This window comes from Bombina bombina, chromosome 1 (assembly GCF_027579735.1).
Source record: "Bombina bombina isolate aBomBom1 chromosome 1, aBomBom1.pri, whole genome shotgun sequence".
Classification (NCBI taxonomy): domain Eukaryota; kingdom Metazoa; phylum Chordata; class Amphibia; order Anura; family Bombinatoridae; genus Bombina; species Bombina bombina.
Genome location: NC_069499.1, coordinates 1,059,241,277 through 1,059,268,025, shown reverse-complemented (window position 1 = coordinate 1,059,268,025; position 26,749 = coordinate 1,059,241,277). Strand labels below are relative to the sequence as shown.

At 40.8% G+C, this 26,749-nt stretch overlaps 1 protein-coding gene across 1 annotated transcript in view; it reads left to right on the top strand.

Annotated features, from left to right (window-relative positions):
- The window catches only part of ARFGEF2 (ADP ribosylation factor guanine nucleotide exchange factor 2), a 471,542-nt gene that overhangs the window by 401,594 nt on the left and 43,199 nt on the right, over positions 1-26,749 (top strand). Inside the window, exons 33-35 of the mRNA XM_053716931.1 lie at positions 670-784; positions 1,145-1,284; positions 7,774-7,942. Coding sequence (XP_053572906.1) covers positions 670-784; positions 1,145-1,284; positions 7,774-7,942 — 424 coding nt within the window. The remainder of the gene's footprint in view (positions 1-669; positions 785-1,144; positions 1,285-7,773; positions 7,943-26,749) is intronic.

Below are 26,749 nucleotides of genomic sequence, written 5' to 3'. Positions count from 1 at the left end.
ACACCTAAACTACTGCTATTGCAAATAATGGTTTCCCAATGTAGTTTGGTGATGCAAAACAGATAATCCCCTTTAGGAGAGGAAATGACTAGAGAGATAAGGTGGAGGAGACTACTCCACACAAAAGCAGAGAAAAGTATTAACCCAAAACTCCCTGGAAGGAGGTGGAACAAGCACCATCTCAGATGTATTTGACAGCAGAAAGTAGCAAAATAAATCATGTATACTGTGATAATGTTGTAATTCAATAGTTAAACTATTTGAGTTGCTAAATTCTGAGTTGATGGTCCTGTAAAGGGAACATGATACAGTAAAAATGTCTACTCTTTAATGTGTTAACAATTATTTATTTTACCTACTGGAGTGTATTAAATTGATTACAATTTTCCCTGTTGAAACCAACCTCAATACTGAAACTTTCAATACTGCAGTATAACCTGCCAGTGGTGGGTGGGAGAGAGTCCAGCCAATCAGAAAGTGTGTTCATACAGCATCTTTGAATACAGTAAACTCTTATCAGCTAAATGCCTGAATGCATTGTCTCTTTAACAAAATCTTAAAATGTTGGGATGTCATTTTGGAAGTACATTGTTCTTAACTCTTTGTGTTACATTGCAATGACTCTGGTCCAATGTTATTAATTGGTATTTTACTTCCCCAAACTTGCAGGATATGGATATTGACCGCCAGTCCATGAGCAGCATGGATAGAAATGCTTCAGACAGAGCTCATAGCCAAGTGTCTAATACTACAGAAGAAAATTGGAGAGGAAAATCACAAGAGAGTGAGTCATTTATGCAACACAGTGTTCTGTGGTCACAAAGCAATCTCACTACACAGTGTGTAGACTATTAAATACTTTCATTATTTCCTGATCTGTTATTTTATTTTATACCATATTGAAGGTGCTTAGACATTTTTTCTCCTAACAAGTGTGCTTCAGCAGAGACAGATACTTTGTTTTGTATTGTTTTGTCTTATTCCTAATATTATGATGGTTAAGAGAATAAGATGTTAAATTATTTAAGACTAACAAGATTGAACTGTTGATCTAGTTTAAAGATCTATGTTTTATCTTACTAATAAAAATGATCTAGGTTGATTTTAACTAAAACGTCTTTGCTATTTTTGCACCTCTATTTAGAAATGGCGGATCAGAAACTCTTTGCCGGGCTCCTCATAAAGTGTGTGGTACAGCTTGAGTTAATACAGACCATAGATAATATTGTATTTTATCCGGCGACCAGCAAGAAGGAGGATGCTGAACATTTAGCCGCTGCCCAAGTAAGAGTGTAACTATTTGCAGAAATGTATTGTATCTAGTCTGTTTCTTTTGTTTTCGCTCAAATGCTGTATAATTATAGCATACAAACACACTTTAATATCTCGGAAAGCACTTGAGACTTGTTGATTGGGTGATAAGGGGCCCTCTCATAAGCCATTGTATCTTGCCCTAAAACCCAAACTGTAGAGCGCCAACAGATTTGGCAGTGCTCTGACTAAAATAATAATAGCAGTTCATGTATGACCAAGATCTTTCGTTTGGCTCCTAAATGTATAGTTCATTATAAGATTTAAGTAATTGTTAAAGGTATATATGTCTGTAAATCAAAAAGGCAGTTTACAGAGTTACCGTATATGTGCACACTGCTTTTGCAGTGTTTAAAGATGCTAAATACACAGCTGTCTTCAGCGCTTTCACTTATATTAGTTGTGTGTTTTTCAGGAACAACAGAACTGTTATTCTCCAACATAGGTGTGTCCGGTCCACGGCGTCATCCTTACTTGTGGGATATTCTCTTCCCCAACAGGAAATGGCAAAGAGCCCAGCAAAGCTGGTCACATGATCCCTCCTAGGCTCCGCCTACCCCAGTCATTCTCTTTGCCGTTGTACAGGCAACATCTCCACGGAGATGGCTTAGAGTTTTTTAGTGTTTAACTGTAGTTTTTATTATTCAATCAAGAGTTTGTTATTTTAAAATAGTGCTGGTATGTACTATTTACTCAGAAACAGAAAAGAGATGAAGATTTCTGTTTGTATGAGGAAAATGATTTTAGCAACCGTTACTAAAATCCATGGCTGTTCCACACAGGACTGTTGAGAGGAATTAACTTCAGTTGGGGGAACAGTGAGCAGTCTCTTGCTGCTTGAGGTATGACACATTCTAACAAGACGATGTAATGCTGGAAGCTGTCATTTTCCCTATGGGATCCGGTAAGCCATGTTTATTAAGATAGTAAATAAGGGCTTCACAAGGGCTTATTAAGACTGTAGACTTTTTCTGGGCTAAATCGATTCATTATTAACACATATTTAGCCTTGAGGAATCATTTAATCTGGGTATTTTGATAAGATTATATCGGCAGGCACTTTTTTAGACACCTTATTCTTTAGGGGCTTTCCCAAATCATAGGCAGAGCCTCATTTTCGCGCCGGTGTTGCGCACTTGTTTTTGAGAGGCATGACATGCAGTCGCATGTGTGAGGAGCTCTGATACATAGAAAAGACTTTCTGAAGGCGTCATTTGGTATCGTATTCCCCTTTGGGCTTGGTTGGGTCTCAGCAAAGCAGATACCAGGGACTGTAAAGGGGTTAAAGTTAAAAACGGCTCCGGTTCCGTTATTTTAAGGGTTAAAGCTTCCAAATTTGGTGTGCAATACTTTTAAGGCTTTAAGACACTGTGGTGAAATTTTGGTGAATTTTGAACAATTCCTTCATATTTTTTCGCAATTGCAGTAATAAAGTGTGTTCAGTTTAAAATTTAAAGTGACAGTAACGGTTTTATTTTAAAACGTTTTTTGTACTTTGTTATCAAGTTTATGCCTGTTTAACATGTCTGAACTACCAGATAGACTGTGTTCTGAATGTGGGGAAGCCAGAGTTCCTTCTCATTTAAATAAATGTGATTTATGTGACAATGACAATGATGCCCAAGATGATTCCTCAAGTGAGGGGAGTAAGCATGGTACTGCATCATTCCCTCCTTCGTCTACACGAGTCTTGCCCACTCAGGAGGCCCCTAGTACATCTAGCGCGCCAATACTCCTTACTATGCAACAATTAACGGCTGTAATGGATAATTCTGTCAAAAACATTTTAGCCAAAATGCACACTTATCAGCGTAAGCGCGACTGCTCTGTTTTAGATACTGAAGAGCATGACGACGCTGATAATAATGGTTCTGAAGGGCCCCTAAACCAGTCTGATGGGGCCAGGGAGGTTTTGTCTGAGGGAGAAATTACAGATTCAAGGAACATTTCTCAACAAGCTGAACCTGATGTGATTACGTTTAAATTTAAGTTGGAACATCTCCGCGCTCTGCTTAAGGAGGTATTATCCACTCTGGATGATTGTGACAATTTGGTCATCCCAGAGAAGCTATGTAAAATGGACAAGTTCCTAGAGGTCCCGGGGCTCCCAGAAGCTTTTCCTATACCCAAGCGGGTGGCGGACATTGTAAATAAAGAATGGGAAAGGCCCGGTATTCCTTTCGTCCCTCCCCCCATATTTAAAAAATTGTTTCCTATGGTCGACCCCAGAAAGGACTTATGGCAGACAGTCCCCAAGGTCGAGGGAGCGGTTTCCACTTTAAACAAACGCACCACTATACCCATAGAAGATAGTTGTGCTTTCAAAGATCCTATGGATAAAAAATTAGAAGGTTTACTTAAAAAGATGTTTGTTCAGCAGGGTTACCTTCTACAACCAATTTCATGCATTGTCCCTGTCGCTACAGCCGCATGTTTCTGGTTCGATGAGCTGGTAAAGGCGGTCGATAGTGATTCTCCTCCTTATGAGGAGATTATGGACAGAATCAATGCTCTCAAATTGGCTAATTCTTTCACCCTAGACGCCACTTTGCAATTGGCTAGGTTAGCGGCTAAGAATTCTGGGTTTGCTATTGTGGCGCGCAGAGCGCTTTGGTTGAAATCTTGGTCAGCTGATGCGTCTTCCAAGAACAAGCTACTTAACATTCCTTTCAAGGGGAAAACGCTGTTTGGCCCTGACTTGAAAGAGATTATCTCTGATATCACTGGGGGTAAGGGCCATGCCCTTCCTCAGGATCGGCCTTTCAAGGCCAAAAATAAACCTAATTTTCGTCCCTTTCGTAGAAACGGACCAGCCCAAAGTGCTACGTCCTCTAAGCAAGAGGGTAATACTTCTCAAGCCAAGCAAGCTTGGAGACCAATGCAAGGCTGGAACAAGGGAAAGCAGGCCAAGAAACCTGCCACTGCTACCAAGACAGCATGAAATGTTGGCCCCCGATCCGGGACCGGATCTGGTGGGGGGCAGACTCTCTCTCTTCGCTCAGGCTTGGGCAAGAGATGTTCTGGATCCTTGGACACTAGAAATAGTCTCCCAAGGTTATCTTCTGGAATTCAAGGGGCTTCCCCCAAGGGGGAGGTTCCACAGGTCTCAGTTGTCTTCAGACCACATAAAAAGACAGGCATTCTTACATTGTGTAGAAGACCTGTTAACAATGGGAGTGATTCATCCTGTTCCATTAGGAGAACAAGGGATGGAGTTCTACTCCAATCTGTTCATAGTTCCCAAAAAAGAGGGAACGTTCAGACCAATCTTAGATCTCAAGATCTTAAACAAGTTTCTCAAGGTTCCATCGTTCAAGATGGAAACCATTCGAACAATTCTTCCTTCCATCCAGGAAGGTCAATTCATGACCACGGTGGATTTAAAGGATGCGTATCTACATATTCCTATCCACAAGGAACATCATCGGTTCCTAAGGTTCGCATTCCTGGACAAGCATTACCAGTTCGTGGCGCTTCCTTTCGGATTAGCCACTGCTCCAAGGATTTTCACAAAGGTACTAGGGTCCCTTCTAGCTGTGCTAAGACCAAGGGGCATTGCTGTAGTACCTTACTTGGACGACATTCTGATTCAAGCGTCGTCCCTTCCTCAAGCAAAGGCTCACACGGACATCGTCCTGGCCTTTCTCAGATCTCACGGATGGAAAGTGAACGTGGAAAAGAGTTCTCTATCTCCGTCGACAAGGGTTCCCTTCTTGGGAACAATAATAGACTCCTTAGAAATGAGGATTTTTCTGACAGAGGCCAGAAAAACAAGACTTCTAGACTCTTGTCGGATACTTCATTCCGTTCCTCTTCCTTCCATAGCGCAGTGCATGGAAGTGATAGGTTTGATGGTAGCGGCAATGGACATAGTTCCTTTTGCGCGCATTCATCTAAGACCATTACAACTGTGCATGCTCAGTCAGTGGAATGGGGACTATACAGACTTGTCTCCGAGGATACAAGTAAATCAGAGGACCAGAGACTCACTCCGTTGGTGGCTGTCCCTGGACAACCTGTCACAAGGGATGACCTTCCGCAGACCAGAGTGGGTCATTGTCACGACCGACGCCAGTCTGATGGGCTGGGGCGCGGTCTGGGGATCCCTGAAAGCTCAGGGTCTTTGGTCTCGGGAAGAATCTCTTCTACCGATAAATATTCTGGAACTGAGAGCGATATTCAATGCTCTCAAGGCTTGGCCTCAGCTAGCGAGGGCCAAGTTCATACGGTTTCAATCAGACAACATGACAACTGTTGCGTACATCAACCATCAGGGGGGAACAAGGAGTTCCCTGGCGATGGAAGAAGTGACCAAAATCATTCAATGGGCGGAGTCTCACTCCTGCCACCTGTCTGCAATCCACATCCCAGGAGTGGAAAATTGGGAAGCGGATTTTCTGAGTCGTCAGACATTGCATCCGGGGGAGTGGGAACTCCATCCGGAAATCTTTGCCCAAATCACTCAACTGTGGGGCATTCCAGACATGGATCTGATGGCCTCTCGTCAGAACTTCAAAGTTCCTTGCTACGGGTCCAGATCCAGGGATCCCAAGGCGGCTCTAGTGGATGCACTAGTAGCACCTTGGACCTTCAAACTAGCTTATGTATTCCCGCCGTTTCCTCTCATCCCCAGGCTGGTAGCCAGGATCAATCAGGAGAGGGCGTCGGTGATCTTGATAGCTCCTGCGTGGCCACGCAGGACTTGGTATGCAGATCTGGTGAATATGTCATCGGCTCCACCATGGAAGCTACCTTTGAGACGAGACCTTCTTGTTCAAGGTCCGTTCGAACATCCGAATCTGGTCTCACTCCAGCTGACTGCTTGGAGATTGAACGCTTGATCTTATCGAAGCGAGGGTTCTCAGATTCTGTTATCGATACTCTTGTTCAGGCCAGAAAGCCTGTAACTAGAAAGATTTACCACAAAATTTGGAAAAAATATATCTGTTGGTGTGAATCTAAAGGATTCCCTTGGGACAAGGTTAAGATTCCTAAGATTCTATCCTTCCTTCAAGAAGGATTGGAAAAAGGATTATCTGCAAGTTCCCTGAAGGGACAGATTTCTGCCTTGTCTGTGTTACTTCACAAAAAGCTGGCAGCTGTGCCAGATGTTCAAGCCTTTGTTCAGGCTCTGGTTAGAATCAAGCCTGTTTACAAACCTTTGACTCCTCCTTGGAGTCTCAACTTAGTTCTTTCAGTTCTTCAGGGGGTTCCGTTTGAACCCTTACATTCCGTTGATATTAAGTTATTATCTTGGAAAGTTTTGTTTTTGGTTGCAATTTCTTCTGCTAGAAGAGTTTCAGAATTATCTGCTCTGCAGTGTTCTCCTCCTTATCTGGTGTTCCATGCAGATAAGGTGGTTTTACGTACTAAACCTGGTTTTCTTCCAAAAGTTGTTTCTAACAAAAACATTAACCAGGAGATTATCGTACCTTCTCTGTGCCCGAAACCAGTTTCAAAGAAGGAACGTTTGTTGCACAATTTGGATGTTGTTCGCGCTCTAAAATTCTATTTAGACGCTACAAAGGATTTTAGACAAACATCTTCCTTGTTTGTTGTTTATTCCGGTAAAAGGAGAGGTCAAAAAGCAACTTCTACCTCTCTCTCTTTTTGGATTAAAAGCATCATCAGATTGGCTTACGAGACTGCCGGACGGCAGCCTCCCGAAAGAATCACAGCTCATTCCACTAGGGCTGTGGCTTCCACATGGGCCTTCAAGAACGAGGCTTCTGTTGATCAGATATGTAGGGCAGCGACTTGGTCTTCACTGCACACTTTTACCAAATTTTACAAGTTTGATACTTTTGCTTCTTCTGAGGCTATTTTTGGGAGAAAGGTTTTGCAAGCCGTGGTGCCTTCCATCTAGGTGACCTGATTTGCTCCCTCCCATCATCCGTGTCCTAAAGCTTTGGTATTGGTTCCCACAAGTAAGGATGACGCCGTGGACCGGACACACCTATGTTGGAGAAAACAGAATTTATGTTTACCTGATAAATTACTTTCTCCAACGGTGTGTCCGGTCCACGGCCCGCCCTGGTTTTTTAATCAGGTCTGATAATTTATTTTCTTTAACTACAGTCACCACGGTATCATATGGTTTCTCCTATGCAAATATTCCTCCTTAACGTCGGTCGAATGACTGGGGTAGGCGGAGCCTAGGAGGGATCATGTGACCAGCTTTGCTGGGCTCTTTGCCATTTCCTGTTGGGGAAGAGAATATCCCACAAGTAAGGATGACGCCGTGGACCGGACACACCGTTGGAGAAAGTAATTTATCAGGTAAACATAAATTCTGTTTTTTGTAAGATATTTTTGATGCTATAAACCAAGATCTTAGTTGCTTACTGTAATATGTATATATTTTGTGTAGACTCCCTCTGGTAGCGCTTGATTTTTTTCAGAAAATGATTTTCATTTTTTTCTTATTTTGCTATTACAAATTGATTTTCCCATTTTAAACAGCGAGATGCTTTTGACACAGAAGTACACATTGAATCTGAATATCAAGGAATGTATAAATATATGTCAACAAAGCACCTCTTCAAGCTATTAGACTGCCTTCAGGAATCCCATTCATTTGCAAAAGCATTTAATTCCAATAATGAACAGAGGACTGCACTATGGAGAGCAGGTAAATGATTTCCATATTTTCAGCTCTTGCTAAAAAAAATTCTCTGGAAATTGTAAAATAAAACTTGAATTCTACAACACAACACATAAGTTAAAAAAATGGGGAGTTTCTTTTTCTTAGACTGCAAACCCATGTGATTTTTCCTTAAAGGGACAAATTGCTCAATTTAATTTTTTTTATACAGGTGGTCAGAGTCAACGATCCATTACTCCAGAATTTTTTTTTCCCTGCCACTAGGAGGAGGGAAAGATTCACAAAACCAAGAGCTTTATAAAACCCCTCCCACCTTACTGGAAAGTAGTCTTGGAGGAAGGTGAAGAATGACGATGTGCATGTTTTTCTTCATAGAGAGGGGTTCTCACTGAGTTGAGGCCCATTACCTCTCAGAGTGCAGTGTTTGTTGGTGGGATGTATTTGGAGTATGGGTAGTGGCATTTTTTCACCTTATGGGAATTAGTGACTTCCAAAGGTGTCGCGGGGACTTGTCCTTTGCTTCCTCCCTTTGGGTTGTCGATATACTCCTATTCCATATAATTTGCTGTTATGTTTCAGTTTGGCTTTCTACTGGTTTCCTCCAGTGGTTGGGTGCCTATTGGTAAGTATAATTTCTTTCTAATGACACGGTGAGTCCACGGATCATCTAATTACTAATGGGAATATCACTCCTACCCAGCAGGAGGCAGCAAAGAGCACCACAGCAAAGCTGTTAAATAACACCTCCCTTCCCTCCAACCCCAGTTATTCTCTTTGCCTTCGTTAGAGCAAGGAAGTGGTAAAGTTTAGGTGTTGGATTTCATCTGCTCGTAGAGTGTCAGAGCTCTCTGCGTTACAGTATGTCTCCTTACCTTATTTTTCATTCAGATAAGGTAGTTTTGCCTACTAAGTTAGGGTTTCTCCCTAAAGTGGTTTCAGATCGGAACATTAATCAGGAGATTGTTGTTCTTTCCTTGGGTCCTAACCCTTCTTCTCAGAAGGAACGTCTGCTGCACTATCAGGACGTGGTGCATGCATTGAAATTTTATTTCTCTTGTAAGGTGTATCCAGTCCACGGATCATCCATTACTTGTGGGATATTCTCATTCCCAACAAGAAGTTGCAAGAGGACACCCACAGCAGAGCTGTAATATAGCTCCTCCCCTAACTGTCATAGCTAGTCATTCTCTTGCAACTCTCAACAAGCTAGGATGTTGTAGGAGAGAGTGGTTAAATATAGTTAGTTTATTTTCTTCAATCAAAAGTTTGTTATTTTTAAATAGTACCAGAGTTGTGCCAGGGGCGGACTGACAAGTCAGGCAATTCGGCCCATGCCCGAGGGCCCCACATCTTAGAGGGCCCTTCCTGCTCGCCACCACTGCAGGCAGCAATAAAGATTTTTTTTATTATTTTTTATTTTTTTATTATTTTACATTTTAAAAAAAATAAAAATTGGCCGGGAACTTTTCTGGGGGGCGGGGCAGTTGTGCGGCGTGCTCAAATGTACAGTGGAGGGCTGGCTTGGCTGGGGGCATGAGCGCTCTATCTGCACATACAGAGAGAGGGAGTGAGAGTGTGTCACCCATGAAGTGGAAGGAAAAACGAAGCCAATTGAAGTAGGTAACTTATAACGTGCTCCTGCACTTTAGAAATCCAGCCTGGGGTTGTTTAGCGCCTCTGCAGACAGTACACAGTAAGTAATCACTCAGTGTCAGTGAAAAAAACACAGACATTTTACTGCTGTGCCGTTGTTTTTTTAAATTCCCTCAACTTGTTCTTCTGTGTTATTTAAACTTTTTATGGCAGGGGCAACCCCGGACACCACTATCTAACTAATAAATCACTGGGTGCAGCAGAGACACTGGCATCTTCAATTTACATTCTCCCTGCTACGTGAACTTAATCCTACAAGTTCTGCACACATAAAACAACATGCAGAGCTTTTAGGGTTAAATTCACTGAGCAGAGAGAGTATAGAGGGCTGACTAAAGCTGGCTAGTAGTAGTAAGACACAAAAGTCCTTTTAATCTTTCATCTCTTTTAGCATGGTTGTTATAACGTTTATCACACACTTGATTCAGCTTGCCTCTGTCTACTCTAAGAAAAGTACCTATAAAATAGGACAAACAAATTAAATAAATAAGTAATTTAGGATGATGCAGAGTATGGATCTTGTTCTGTAGTCAAATATCTGTTTCAGTACATGTAGGGTAGTGTTTGTGTGGTGTGTGTGTGTTGCAGTGTTTGGTGTGTAATTCAAGTGTGTGTAGTGTTTGTGTATGTGGGTGTTACAGAGTTTGTGGTGTGTGAGACAGATGTGTGTGTGTGTGCGCAGTGTTTGTGTGAGTCAAGTATGTGTGTGCAGTGTTTATGTGAGTCAGATGTGTATGTGCAGTGTTTGTGTGAGTCAGATGTGTGTGTGCTTGCAGTGTTTGTGTGAGTCAGATGTGTGTGTGTGTGCAGTGTTTGTGTGAGTCAGATGTGTGTGTGTGCAGTGTTTGTGTGAGTCAGATGTGTGTGTGTGTGTGTGCAGTGTTTGTGTGAGTCAGATGTGTGTGTGTGTGTGCGCAGTGTTTTTGTGAGTCAGATGTGTGTGTGTGCAGTGTTTGTGTGAGTCAGATATGTGTGTGTGTGCAGTGTTTCTGTGAGTCAGGTGTGTGTGTGTGCAGTGTTTGTGTGAGTCAGATGTGTGTGTGCAGTGTTTGTGTGAGTCAGATGTGTGTGTATAGTGTTTGTGTGAGTCAGATGTGTGTGTGGGTGCAGTGCTTGTGTGAGTCAGATATGTGTTTGTGTGTGTGTGCAGTGTTTCTGCGAGTCAGATGTGTGTGTGGGTGCAGTGCTTGTGTGACTCAGATATGTGTGTGTGGGTGCAGTGCTTGTGTGAGTCAGATGTGTGTGTGCAGTGTTTGTGTGCGCAGTGTTTGTGTGAGTCAGATGTGTGTGCGCAGTGTTTCTGCGAGTCAGATGTGTGTGTGGGTGCAGTGCTTGTGTGACTCAGATATGTGTGTGTGGGTGCAGTGCTTGTGTGAGTCAGATGTGTGTGTGCAGTGTTTGTGTGAGTCAGATGTGTGTGCGCAGTGTTTGTGTGAGTCAGATGTGTGTGCGCAGTGTTTGTGTGAGTCAGATGTGTGTGTGCAGTGTTTGTGTGAGTCAGATGTGTGTGCGCAGTGTTTGTGTGAGTCAGATGTGTGTGCGCAGTGTTTGTGTGAGTCAGATATGTGTGTGCAGTGTTTGTGTGAGTCAGGTGTGTGTGTGCCATGCTTGTGTGAGTCAGGTGTGTGTGTAATGACTTTAAGGAAAAAATTGTCTCTTTATATGGCAAGTAAAAACATGGTGGGGGAGGGGCATATGAGGTGGGAGGGTCACAGGAAATGGGAGGGGCAATAGGGTAGGAGGAGGAGATGAGGAGGTAGGTGGAGCAAAGGGGAGGTGGGGGGCCCTGCCACATTTTCGCCCGTTGGCCCTGGTTGGTCTCAGTCCGTCCCTGAGTTGTGCTATTTTATCTCAGGCAGTAAATAGAAGAAGAATCTGCCTGAGGTTTCTATGATCTTAGCAGGTTGTAACTAAGATCCATTGCTATTCTCACATATGTCTGAGGGGATTACACAGATGAGGTAACTTCAGCGAGAGAATGGCGTGCAGTTTATTCTGCTATCAGGTATGTGCAGTTATAATTTTTTCTAGAGATGGAAAACACTAGAAAATGCTGCTGATACCGGATTAATGTAAGTTAAGCCTGAATACAGTGATTTAATAACGACTGGTATCATGCTTACTCCCAGGGGTAATACCCTTATTATATTGCAATATAAACATTTGCTGGCATGTTTAATCGTTTTTATATATGCATTGGTGATAAAACTTTATTGGGGCCTAGTTTTTTCCACATGGCTGGCTTAAATTTTGACTAGAAACAGTTTTACTGAGGCTTTCCACTGTTATAGTATAAAAGTTACAGTTGGTGCAGTTAAAATTACAAACTGTGACATCCAGCTTCCCTCAGGAGTCCCCTGTATGCTATAGGACATCTCTAAAGGGCTCAAAGGCTTTCCAAAGTCGTTTATTGGGGAAGGTAGGACCACAGCTTGCTGTGGCAGTTGGTTGTGACTGTTAAAAAAAAAAAACAATAAAAAAAAAAGTCTATTTCGTTTTTTTGATCCGTTTTTTGAACTAAGGGGTTAATCATCCATTTGCAAGTGGATGCAATGCTCTGCTAGCCTATTACATACACTGTAAAAATTTCGTTTGATTTACTGCATTTTTTCACTGTTTTTCAAATTCTGACAAAATTTGTTTCTCTTAAAGGCACAGTACCGTTTTTTATATTTGCTTGTTAACTTGATTTAAAGTGTTTTCCAAGCTTGCTAGTCTCATTGCTAGTCTGTATAAACATGTCTGACATAGAAGAAACTCCTTGTTCATTATGTTTAAAAGCCATGGTGGAACCCCCTCTTAGAATGTGTACCAAATGTACTGATTTAATTTTATGCAATAAAGATCATATTCTGTTTTTAAAAAAATTATCACCAGAGGAATCTGACGAGGGGAAAGTTATGCCGACTAACTCTCCCCACGTGTCAGACCCTTTGACTCCCGCCCAAGGGACTCACGCTCAAATGGCGCCAAGTACATCTAGGGCGCCCATAGCGTTTACTTTACAAGACATGGCGGCAGTCATGGATAATACACTGTCAGCGGTATAACCAGACTACCTGAACTTAGAGGTTAGCGAGATAGCTCTGGGGTGAGACAAAATGCAGAGCATACTGACGCTTTAAGAACCATGTCTGATACTGCCTCACAATATGCAGAAGCTGAGGAAGGAGAGCTTCAGTCAGTGGGTGATGTTAATGACTCAGGAAAGATACCTGATTCTAATATTTCTACATTTAAATTTAAGCTTGAACACCTCCGCGTGTTACTTAGGGAGGTTTTAGCTGCTCTGAATGACTGTGATACCATTGCAGTGCCAGAGAAATTTTGTAGACTGGATAAATGCTTTGCAGTGCCGGTGTGTACTGATGTTTTTCCAATACCTAAAAGGTTTACAGAAATTATTAATAAGGAATGGGATAGACCAGGTGTGCCGTTCTCTTCCCCTCCTATTTTTAGAAAAATGTTTTCCAATAGACGCCACCACACGGGACTTATGGCAGACAGTCCCTAAGGTTTAGGGAGCAGTTTCTACTCTAGCAAAGCGTACCACTATCCCTGTCGAGGACAGTTGTGCTTTTTTAGAGCCAATGGATAAAAAATTAGAAGGTTACCTTAAGAAAATATTTATTCAACAAGGTTTTATCCTACAGCCCATTGCATGCATTGCCCCTGTCACTGCTGCTGCGGCGTACTGGTTTGAGTCTCTGGAAGAGGCTTTACAGGTAGAGACTCCATTGGATGACATACTTGGCAAACTTAGAGCACTTAAGCTAGCCAATTATTTTATTTCTGATACCATTGTTCATTTGAATAAACTAACGGCTAAGAATTCTGGTTTTGCTATACAGGCGCGCAGAGCGCTATGGCTTAAATCATGGTCAGCTGACGTGACTTTAAAATCTAAGCTACTTAACATTCCCTTCAAGGGACAGACCCTATTCGGGCCTGGTTTGAAGGAGATTATTGCTGATATCACGGGAGGAAAAGGTTGTGCCCTTCCTCAGGACAGGTCCAAATCTAGGGCCAAACAGTCTAATTTTCGTGCCTTTCGAAACTTCAAGGCAGGTGCGGCATCAACTTCCTCTAATAATAAACAAGAGGGAACTTTTGCTCAATCCAAGACGGTCTGGAGACCAAACCAGACCTGGAAAAAAGGTAAGCAGGTCAAAAAGCCTGCTGCTGCCTCTAAGACAGCATGAAGGAACGACCCCCTATCCGGTAACGGATCTAGTAGGGGGCAGACTTTCACTCTTCGCCCAGGCGTGGGCAAGAGATGTTCAGGATCCCTGGGCGTTGGAAATTATATCCCAGGGATATCTTCTGGACTTCAAAGCTTCCCCCCCAAAAGGGAGATTTCACCTTTCACAATTATCTGCAAACCAGATAAAGAGTGAGGCATTCTTACACTGTGTACGAGACCTCCTAGTTATGGGAGTGATCCATCCAGTTCCAAGGGAGGAACAGGAACAGGGTTTTTACTCAAATCTGTTTGTGGTTCCCAAAAAAGAGGGAACCTTCAGACCTATTTTGGATCTAAAGATCTTAAACAAATTCCTCAAAGTTCCGTCGTTCAAGATGGAAACTATTCGTACCATCCTACCACTGATCCAGGAGGGTCAATATATGACTACAGTGGATCTAAAGGATGCTTATCTTCACATTCCGATACACAAAGATCATCATCGGTTTCTCAGGTTTGCCTTTCAAGACAGGCATTACCAGTTGTAGCTCTTCCCTTTGGATTAGCTACAGCCCCAAGAATCTTTACAAAGGTTCTAGGGTCGCTTTTGGCGGTCCTAAGGCCGCGTGGCATAGCAGTAGCCCCTTATTTAGACGACATCCTGATACAGGCGTCAAACTTCCAAATTGCCAAGTCTCATACGGACGTAGTACTGGCATTTCTGAGGTCGCATGGGTGGAAAGTGAACGAGGAAAAGTGTTCTCTATCCCCACTCACAAGAGTTTCCTTTCTAGGGACTCTGATAGATTCTGTAGAAATTAAAATTTACCTTGACGGAGTCCAGGTTATCAAAGCTTCTAAATTCCTGTCGGGTTCTTCATTCCATTCCGCGCCCTTTGGTGGCTCAGTGTATGGAAGTAATCGGCTTAATGGTAGCGGCAATGGACATAGTGCCGTTTGCACGCTTACATCTCAGACCGCTGCAACTATGCAGGCTCAGTCAGTGGAGCGGGGATTTCACAGATTTGGCCCCTCAACTGAATCTGGACCAAGAGACCAGGGATCCTCTTCCCTGGTGGCTATCTCTGGTCCATCTGTCCAAAGGTATGACCTTCGCAGGCCAGATTGGACTATTGTAACAACAAATGCCAGCCTTCTAGGTTGGGGTGCAGTCTGGAACCCCCTGAAGGCTCAGGGATCGTGGACTCAGGAGGAGTCTCTCCTTCCAATAAATATTCTGGAACTAAGAGCGATATTCAAGGCTCTTCAGGTTTGGCCTCAGTTAGCAACTCTGAGGTACATCAGATTTCAGTCGGTCAACATCACGACTGTAGCTTACATCAACCATCGAGGGGGAACAAGAAGTTCCCTAGAGATGTTAGAAGTTTCAAAAATAATTCACTGGGCAGAGATTCAATCTTGCCACCTATCAGTTATCCATATCCCAGGTGTAGAGCACTGGGAGGCGGATTTTCTAAGTCGTCAGACTTTTCATCCGGGAGAGTGGGAACTCCATCCGGAGGTATTTGCACAACTGATTCTCCGTTGGGGCAAACCAGAACTGGATCTCATGGCGTCTCGCCAGAACGCCAAGCTTCCGTGTTACGGATCCAGGTCCAGGGATCCCAAGGCGACACTGATAGAAACTCTAGCAGCTCCCTGGTCTTTCAACCTGGCTTATGTGTTTACACCGTTTCCTCTGCTCCCTCGACTGATTGCCAAGATCAAGCAGGAGAGAGCATCGGTGATTCTGATAGCACCTGCGTGGCCACGCAGGACCTGGTATGCAGATCTAGTGGACATGTCATCCTTTCCACCATGGTCTCTGCCTCTGAGACAGGACCTTCTACTTCAGGGTCCTTTCAACCATCCAAATCTAATTTCTCTGAGGCTGACTGCCTGGAGATTGAATGCTTGATTTTATCAAAGCGTGGCTTCTCCGAGTCAGTTATTGATACCTTAATACAGGCACGAAAGCCTGTCACCAGGAAAATTTACCATAAGGTATGGCGTAGATATCTTTATTGGTGTGAATCCAAGGGTTACTCATGGAGTAAGGTCAGGATTCCTAGGATTTTATCTTTTCTCCAAGAAGGTTTGGAAAAAGGATTGTCAGCTAGTTTCTTAAAGGGACAGATTTTTGCTCTGTCTATTCTTTTGCACTAGCGTCTGGCAGATGTTCCAGACGTTCAGGCATTTTGTCAGGCTTTAGTTTGAATCAAGCCTGTGTTTAAACCTGTTGCTCCACCATGGAGCTTAAACTTGGTTCTTAAGGTTCTTCAAGGAGTTCCGTTTGAACCTCTTCATTCCATAGATATCAAACTTTTATCTTGGAAAGTTCTTTTTTTTTTTTTTTTTTTTTTTTTGTAGCTATTTCCTCGGCTCGTAGAGTCTCTGAGCTATCTGCCTTACAATGTGATTCTCCTTATCTGATTTTTCATACGGATAAGGTAGTCCTGCGTACCAAACCTGGGTTCTTACCTAAGGTGGTATCTAACAAGAATATCAATCAAGAGATTGTGGTTCCATCCTTGTGTTACACAATCTGGACGTGGTCTGTGCTTTAAAGTTTTACTTACAAGCTACTAAAGATTTTCGTCAAACATCTGCTTTGTTTGTTGTCTACTCTGGACAGAGGAGAGGTCAAAAGGCTTTGGCAACCTCTTTTTCTTTTTGGCTAAGAAGCTTAATCCGCTTAGCCTATGAGACTGCTGGACAGCAGCCTCCTGAAAGGATTACAGCTCATTCCACTAGAGCTGTGGCTTCCACTTGGGCCTTTAAAAATGAGGCTTCTGTTGAACAGATTTGCAAGGCGGCGACTTGGTCTTCGCTTCATACTTTTTCAAAATTTTACAAATTTGATACTTTTGCTTCTTCAGAGGCTATATTTGGGAGAAAGGTTTTACAGGCAGTGGTTCCTTCCATTTAAGTTCCTGCCTTGTCCCTCCCTTCATCCGTGTACTTTAGCTTTGGTATTGGTATCCCACAAGTAATGGATGATCCGTGGACTGGATACACCTTACAAGAGAAAACACAATTTATGCTTACCTGATAAATTTATTTCTCTTGTGGTGTATCCAGTCCACGGCCCGCCCTGTCATTTTAAGGCAGGTAATTTTTAAATTTAAACTACAGTAACCACTACACCCTATGGTTCCTCCTTTCTCTGCTGTGGGTGTCCTCTTGCAACTTCCTGTTGGGAATGAGAATATCCCACAAGTAATGGATGATCCGTGGACTGGATACACCACAAGAGAAATAAATTTATCTCTCACGACTATGAAAGAAATGAGTTTATCAGGTAAGCATAAATTATGTTTTTCTGTAAAGGGTATGAAATAGCAGCAGTAAAACATAATAAATGTTTTTTTTTTTTTTTAATCTGTTTGAATTTAAAGAGAAACTAACAGAAAAAGAATGATTGTGTGCGGTAGCTCTACTGCTCACTGGCTGACAGGAAAAACTCCCTGCGTGGGAACAAAAAGCAAAACTATAATACATTTTCTAACATTTTCTGTTAGACAGAACAGAGAAAATGTTTGAATATTGTGTTCCTTTAACTGTTGATATTCTCACAGAATTACGTGATAGATGGTATCATCCACCATCAAGTACTGTCTTCTCCTCTCCCAGAATTGTTTTCCCTATAGCTAGCAACAGGAATGCTGTAATGACTTCAAGCCTTACTTGCTTTTTATCTTTAACAAGTTCACATGAGTAGATGCCTCTGCAATATAACCTCTTTTTGTAAAATTGATAAAAAGTTGCTTGATCTTTCAGCGCTCATGCAAGAACAGAATTTTAAACCTTTATATTTGTTTTTGCACCAGATTAAGCCTAAAATATTTTTTCCCATAAGATCCATTTTCATACCACATTAAAATAAATTGGTACAGTACTTTTGGCTGTATTATTTTTTTAAAAAACTTATATTGCCTTATGCTAAACACCTTAGTAACTCATACATTTTTTATTGCCTGCTCATCAAGGTAAGCTGTTAAAGGACATTAACCTCCTGAGCAAAACTATAGTAGCCCTGTTACTACTCACCATGCTAGTGTTTTTTCCTTTATCGCAGCTCTCTTTACATTATCTTCCTTATTTTAACCCATTACAGTACTGGGTGCCACCATCTTGCTGCATCTTGTGACAGAAGCAGCGAACTTTCACAGATCAGTGTTGTTACTGGCATTTTGACAGCTGTACCTTGCTCTTTGGATTATCTCACACAACAGAAAGCAGAAGCTTTACACATATCCAATTTTCTTTAATACAGTTTAAAAGCTACGTAACAAATCTAAAAAGCCCTCAGATATAATATAGATAAATGCAGCCACTACAAAAATTGTGCACTCTAAACTGCACAGTGATGCTTGTCAAGAAGACAACGATGTCACAGATCTGTGCGCGCACACTGCTTCTGTTGCAGGGTGTGAGATGATGGCACCCAGTTTGAAGATGGAGAAGATCACTAACTAGCACTTGTAAAGAGTAAAAAAAATAGCTTTGAAGGGAGCTGAAGGCACAAGAGGACAATTGCATGGTGAATAATAACTAAAATAAAGTATTTGTGCCCAGTAGTTTAATGTCCTTTTAAATTTGTCAAAACATTTTTTTGTTTAGGCGGCAATCCTAGCAGGTCACAATTCCGTGGACTGCTACGGTAAGAACTATAAGCCGCTCAATTATTTGCCCATAACTACAGCATCTAATCATATTTACACTAACTATCATTACATACATCTAAGGATGCAGAGTGGATATATACTTCATTTGCTGTATCTATGATCCTGGTACAGCAGACTGGACTGATGAGGCCTAAGGCGGCAGCCATTTATACAGCCTCTGCACCCCCCCCCCCCCCCCCCTCTCGGTCAGCACAGTCAAAAATTGACTGTTTTCTTCATATCTAGAATCATATTCATATACATTACTTTTGGAGCGTTTACACTGCAGAAGATGACAGCTGCACACAAGTGTCATTTGGGAGCCATAGAACATACACTAAATTGGGAATTAGGAGCTTATGTACAGGATCAACTTGATCCTTTTGCCATGATGTTGCATGCAATATCCTAGGAAACAGGAGAACAAGAGGCACCTGATTGTGTAGTATCGTAGGGAACAATGATAGAATGAGCAATGTGAACAGCTGGGTACTCACAAAAGTTGTTGCACATGCAGTGGCAATATTGGGCAGACTGAGGCTTCAGAGCCTCTCGGCTGATTTAGACATCCAGGACTAACTGCTGGGCTGTAGGATTGGTGGATTAATGCATGATTAGAGTTATATTGGGTGATGAATCTTAATGTAGATTTACATGGAGAAGTTGAAATTGTTTTTTTCCTTTTATTAAAGTACTCATCCCTATTTTCATTTCTAGCATGGAGATGGCCTTCCTCAGCTACAGATGGTCTGAACATTTGCGCAGTATTATTAATAACAAAAAATCACATAGTGTAATCCGGCATTGCGACACTAGACATAATGGTAACCCTGATTGCTACAATATTATCCCTATTGAAAGTATATCCACATCATATCTTTACAACAGATTATTGAGACTTAGGTAGAGAGAGATGTATTGAATCCACAAGCTGAAGAAACTCCATCCTTTGGGACTTAAAATGAATGTCGATTTGGGGGCTTTTTAATACCTTCGGCTTGTGGATCCTGTATGTTTTTAATGACAAATGTTCATATACACTCCTAATATGGGTCCTTTTGGTTCATAATCATATCCACATGTTATGGGTTGATTTTTGTTTCACATTTTATACCCTTTTCCCCCCTCTTGATTATCCTCCCTCTCTCCTTGAGCCTTTATATATAGATGGGTTCTAGAGCCTCACAGTATTGTTGCTGCCACCTCATTGGAGCATGATGATTGCTCATTTTATTGGTTTAATATGGACACTATATGTTTGATTATAGTTGTATCTTACAACACTCCAATTATATGTATTGAACTCGTAGACATTGTGCTTAATGCATATATTATATTAGGTTGATTGTGCCACCTTGCACTTCTCCCATTAGTATACACTTCTCCCTCTTTTTATCCACTTTATAGTATTTTCTTTCATGTAAGTCAGGGGCTGAGTGGCAACTTTTGGCCCAGGGGGCAAGTACAACCCAGAGGCCCATAATGCAGCAACTAAAATAAATTTTAATTTTTTTGGATATTTATATATATTTATATATATATATATATATATATATATATATATAGATATATATATATATATATATATATATATATATATATATATATATATATATAGATATATTTCTGGATGTGTTTGTAGGTAGTTGCGCCTAAAGAGGTGGAAGGAGGCTTAGTAGACAGGAGCACTGGGAATGGGTCTGATGAATGCTGCTGTTAGGGGTATCCCGCTTCCTCCAGAGTTAGATGAAATATTTGTGGTTTGTATAAATGGTGTTTCTAACAGCGCTTCCAAGAGAGGTTCCACATGTGCATATATGGGTACAAAGAGATAAATATATCCCCAATGAGTACAATTGTGTAATCAGCAGTAGCAGACAATATAAATAGCTCACCTGTAGAATTACAGGAACCAGTGATCAACGGCGTAGAATCCTTTAAGGTGGATGAGGTCTTAAATAGTTAACTTAATAACTTTTAAGCAAGAAAGGAATTTCACAAAAAAAGTCAAACAGGGGAATGATCTAAATCCACTCCATATAATTGGATGGAGGGATGCACAATGGGGTGCTCCAAATTAATATGAGCTGATAAATGTTTTATCGTATTTAATAACAAATATAACCAGTGAAAAAATATATATAATTTTATTAGGGTAAAAAATATATATGTGACTATATAAAAATATATAATAAAAATGATAATGTTTAATATAAATATGTTTAAAAAAGTGAATAGTTAAAATTCATGTAATACTAGTCCAGTATTAAAAACAATAGATACAAGAATGGACAGGGATAAATGTGATATTTTCCAGTTTCTATGTGGAAGGGACAATATCTTTAAAGCGCTACAAAAGTAATCTGTACAATATGTAAATATAAGTGACAATATATGATATTAAATTTAAAAAATATATATATATAATATGTGAGCGTGATAAAAGACCCCTGGTTCAACCGGTAGTAATGAGGAAAATGCTTATAACACCTTCTAGTACGGTGTAAGTACCTCAGACAATAAGAGACTGAACCTTATTAAATTGAAGAATGAGGGGCCATTGGAGCACTTACTGTGTGAAGATACTGGAGTAACTGAGAAAAGAGAAAATCGCTCGCAAGTAGCATCCTGATGTGTAGATGGATATCTGGAAATGACGTCACGAATGTACGTCTCGTGCCTTACGCGTTTCGTGAGCGTATCAGCTCACTTCATCAGAGGCATGTAATACATGCATGTCATAAATACAGTCCCCTTTTTGACTTTTTTTGTGAAATTCCTTTCTTACTTAAAAGTTAAGTTAACTATTTAAGACCTTATCCACTTAAAGGATTCTACGCCGTTGATCACTGGTTCCTGTAATTCTACAGGTGAGCTATTTATATCGTCTGCTACTGCTGATTGCACAATTGTACTCATTGGGGATATATTTATCTCTTTGTACCCATATATGCACATGTGGAACCTCTCTTGGAAGCGCTGTTAGAAACACCATTTCTACAAACCATATATATATATATATAAATATATATATCTCAAATATGGATATAATATATATATATATATATATATATATATATATATATATATATAATATGTATTTTACATATATATATATATATATATATATATATATATATATATATATATATATATTATTTATACAACTAGCTATAGTGAAATTAATTTACTAGGAATGTATGTCACTGGACCTATTTTGACTTAGTTTTGGGAAAATGCTCTAACTGTTACATTTTCTATATCAGACCCTCTTGAAACTTAAAGGGCCATTATACACTCATTTTTTCTTTGCATAAATGTTTTGTAGATGATCTATTTATAAAGCCCATAAAGTTGTTTTTCTAAAAAAAAAAAATGTATAATTTTTCTTATTTTTAAATAACATTGCTCTGATTTTCAGACTCCTAACCAAGCCCCAAAGTTTTATTTGAATACCGTCAGCTACCTTCTCCAGCTTGCTCCTGTTTGTGTAAAGGGTCTTTTCATATGCAAAAGAAGGGGGAGGGGGGGAGTGTCTTATTTCCCACTTGCAGTGGGCTTTCCAACTACCTTTTCAACAGAGCTAAACTGAAAGCTTCTAAGTACGTTTTTAAACCATTTTATACTGGATTTTTATATCCGTATCTGTGCATCTTATTCTTTATAGTAGTGTCTATTACATGCAGTTATATGAGTGTATACTGTCCCTTTAATGCCTGTGACATACCATTGTGTGCATGGCTCATCATGATGGCTGCATACATCCATCCCAATTCCCAAAACAAAACATTTAGAGTGACTGAGTAAAAAAATCTAAATGACATGCTGCATCACTGGTGAATGTGATGTTTTTACTCACGAGAAGACACACTCACCACATGATCACCGGCAGTCCGGCTCCGGCACCACCATGCTAGCCTCAATGCTGCTTCTTGCTTCCCTGCCTCAGCTCGGTCACTGCTTCCCTTGCTCTCACTCTTCACACGCAGCTGCTGCTGGGACTCTGGGTGGGAGGAAGTGATGAGTGTCAGGGAGCGCCAAGCGGGAGACCGCAGCATCATCACGTGAGGCCTGCCCCAGCCCTGTTCATCATGATAATGAATTATCCCACCCCCTGACCCCAGCCGGATCAATCACCAGCCATTAGAAGCAGCCAGCCAGGAGAACCTGTTAGTCTCTGCAACATACAGCGACCATAAGACTTATGTTGATGCTCAGTCTCACAGCCGCTGTATTCAAGACAGTACTACTGTTGTCCTGACTCCCTGCCTGCTCAGTCATTCCTGGGCGGCCTATTTTACACTAAATCAGTGTGACCGAGGGGACAATTGCCCCCTGGCCCAGTCCGCCCCTGATGTAAGTGGCAAGAGTCCATGAGCTAGTGACGTATGGGATATACATTCCTACCAGGAGGGGGCAAAGCTTCCCAAACCTCAAAATGTTTATAAATACACCCCCACCACAAGCATACTTCAGTTTTTACAAACCTTGCCTCCCTGTGGAGGTGGTGAAGCAAGATGTGCTTTATTTTCTTCTGTGAAAGGCGCTTCTAAGCATTTTGAAGCCTAAATTCCTCTCAGAGTACAGTGTTTGTCAGAGGGATGTGAAGGGAGTATTGCCTGTTGATTTAGTGGTTTCACCCATGGGAAATCCTTTTAAAGGCTCTCTGTAATCGGTCGCAGGGATTCATTCCTTGCCTCCCTTTTCAGATCGACGTTATACTCCTATACCATTACCTCTGCTGATATTTTTCAGTACTGGTTTGGCTGTCTGCTATATGTGGTTTGGGTGTCTTCTGGTAAGTATGTATCATTTTTTAAGACACACTCTCAGCTATGTTTGGCACTTTATGTTATAAAGTTTTAAATATATGTATTTGCTTATATTTGCCAAGAGTCAGGTCTATGTATATTTCCCTTTTCTGCAGACTATCAGTTTCAGTATGGAATTTATGTTTGGGAAGATTATTTATAATTTTTGCTTACTTGGGGTTCCAGATTCTTTCAAATTTGACTTTGTTTCCAAATTTTTGCGGGCAAACTAGGCTCCTGGGGACACAAAATGCAGTTTTTTTTATGGCGTCATTTTTGGGGTGAGAAATGTTTTAAGCGCGAAATTGCGTCTAAGGTGATGTAAGTTTCGTAATTTCTTGCGTCTTTGTGGATGCAAATTGTTTGGGCCCGAAGTCGCGCTTATGACGCGAGTTGCGTCATTTCCTGATGTTAGCTTTGGCGCCAAAAAAATTTGTAACTTCCTTTTTGCGTCATGCGTCATACTTTGAGCTAAAAAACTTTTTTGTATATTGCCCCTCTTCCTTTAATGCTTCTGGTTCTCTTCATATTAAGAGCTATGATGCTTATTTTTTTGCATCTTACTTTAGCATAAGCATTTTTTCCCATTCCTGAAACTGCTATATGAGGAAATTGGATAATTTGTTTAAATGTATTTTTTTTTCTTTTTACATTTTGCAAGATGTCTCAATCTGATCCTGCCTCTGATGTTGCTGTAGAAACCATGCTACCTGAACACAGTTCTACCAAAAGTTAAGTGTGCCCAATTATGTGGCATCTGTCATGATAAGCTTTTGCATGCTGATAATGTTTCTATTAGTACTAATACATCGTCTGTTGTTCCTTCAACATCTAAAGTACCTGATATTCCTGCAGATGTAAAGAATTATATTGCTGCAGATATAGATAAGGCTATGTCTGCTATTCCGCCTTCAAATAAATGTGAAAGGTCTTTTAAAACATCTCATAATACTGATAAAATTTGTATTGATCGACAGCATACTGAAATATCCTCTGCTGATGAGGATTCTTCTTGTTCAGAAGATCCTGATTCAGATTCTGAAATTGACAAATCGTCCTATCTGTTTAAGATTGATTATAGTTGTTCTTTATTGAAGGAAGTTCTGGTTACTTTGGGTATTGAAGAGTCTAGTCCTCTTGAGAATAAAGCCAGTAAACGATTGAATACTGTTTTTAAACCTCCTGAGGTTTTTCCTGTTCCAGATGCTGTTTCTGATATGATTTCTAAATAATGGTCTAAGCCTGGTTCTTCTTTCAATCCTTCTTCTAGGTTTAAGAAGTTGTATCCTTTACCTGTGGTTAATTTAGAGTTTTGGGGAAAAGATCCTAAGGTTGATGGAGCTATTTCCACTCTTGTCCAAACGTACTACTATTCCTATGGAAGATAGTACTTCTTTTAAGGATCATTTAGATAGGAAGATTGAATTGTATCTTAGAAGAGCATATTTATATTCTGGCTATATTCTTAGACCTGCTATTTCTATGGCTGATGTGGCTGCTGCTTCAACTTTTTGGTTGTATAGTTTAGCCCGGCAGGTAGAAGATCATGATTTTTCCAGCATTTTTCTTCTGCTTCAACATGCTAATCATTTAATTTGTGATGCTATATTTGACATTATTAAAATCGATGTTAAATCTATGTCTTTAGCTATTTTAGCCAGAAGAGCTTTATGGCTTAAATCTTGGAATGCTGACATGGTGTCTAAATCTAGATTACCATCTCTATCTTTCCAGGGTAAGACTTTATTTGGTTCTCAATTGGATTCTATTATTTCCACTATTACTGGAGGGAAGGGAGTGTTTTTACCTCAAGATAAAAATAAATCTAAGGGTAAATTTAAGGCTCCTAATCGTTTTCGTTCTTTTCGTCAAAATAAGGAACAAAAACCTACTCCTTCCCCTAAGGCCTCTGGTTCCAATTGGAAACCATCTTCAAATAAACCTAGCCTTATAAAAGACCAAATCCAGCCCCCAAGACTGCATGAAGGTGCGGCGCTCAATCCAGTTCAGTTTATGGGGGGCAGATTGAAATTGTTTCAGGAAATTTTTCTGTTCAGAATCAGTGGATTCAGAATATTGTGTCTCTGGTATCGAATAGGTTTCAGAATAAGGCATCCCATGGGAAGATACTTTCTTTCTCATGTTCCAACAAATCCTGTGAAAGCTCAGGCCTTTCTGAAATGTGTTTCAGATCTAGAGCTTTCAGGGGTAATTATTCCAGTTCCTCTACAGGATCAGGGTTTGGGGTTTTATTCAAATCCATTCATTGTCCTAAGGAAAGAGAATTCTTTTAGACCAGTTCTGGATCTGAAACTTTTAAATCATTATGTAAGAGTCCCAACTTTCAAGATGATGACTTTAAGGACTACTCTGCCTTTTGTTCAGCAAGGGCATTTTATGTCCACAATAGACTTACAGGATGCTTAACTCCATATTCCAATTCATCCAGACCACTATCTGTTTCTGAGATTCTCTTTTCTAGACAAGCATTACCAGTTTGTCGCTCTTTCATTTGGCCTAGCGACAACTCCAAAAATCTTTTTAAAGGTTCTCAGTGCCCTTCTATCTGTAATCAGACAGCAGGGTATCGCGGTGTTTCCTTATTTGGACGATATCTTGGTACTAACTGAGTCTTTTCATTTAGCAGAATCTCACACGAAACAGCTAGTGTGGTTTCTTGAAAGGCATGGTTGGAGGATCAATTTACAAAAGAGTTTCTTGATTCCTCAAACAAAGGTTACCTTTTTAGGTTTCCAGATAGATTCTGTGTCCATGACTCTGTCTTTAACAGACAAGAGGCGAATGAAATTGGTTTTAGCTTGTCTAAACCTTCAGTCTCAATCATTCCCTTTAGTGGCTATGTGCATGGAAGTTTTAGATCTTATGACTTGAGCATCGGATGCAATTTCCTTTGCTCGTTTTCATTTGAGACCTCTGCAGCTTTGCATGCTGAATCAATGGTGCAGGGATTATACTCTGATATCACAATTGATATTCTTAAATCCCAACATTCAACTCTCTCTGTCTTGGTGGTTGGACTATCATCGGATTATTCAAGGGGCCTCGTTTGTTTGTCCTTCCTGGACTGTGATCTCAACAGATGCAAGTCTTACAGGTTGGGTAGCTATCTGGGGGTCTCTGAAAGCACAAGGGATTTGGAAACCTCAAGAGGCGAGGTTACCAATCAACATTTTAGAACTTTGTGCTATCTTCAGAGCTCTTCAGGCTTGGCCTCTATTAAAGAGAGAACTTTTCATTCGTTTTGAGACAGACAATATCACAACAGTGGCAGATGTCAATCATCAGGGAGGGACTCGCAGTTCTTTAGCAATGAAGTATCTCGGATACTTTTTTGGGCAAAATCCAACTCTTGTCTAATTTCTGCGATTCATATTCCAGGTGTAGACAATTGGGAAGCGGATTATCTCAGTCGTCAGACTTTGCATCCAGTGGAGTGGTCTCTCCATCCAGATGTTTCATCAGATTATACAGATGTGGCGTCTTCCAGAAATAGATCTGA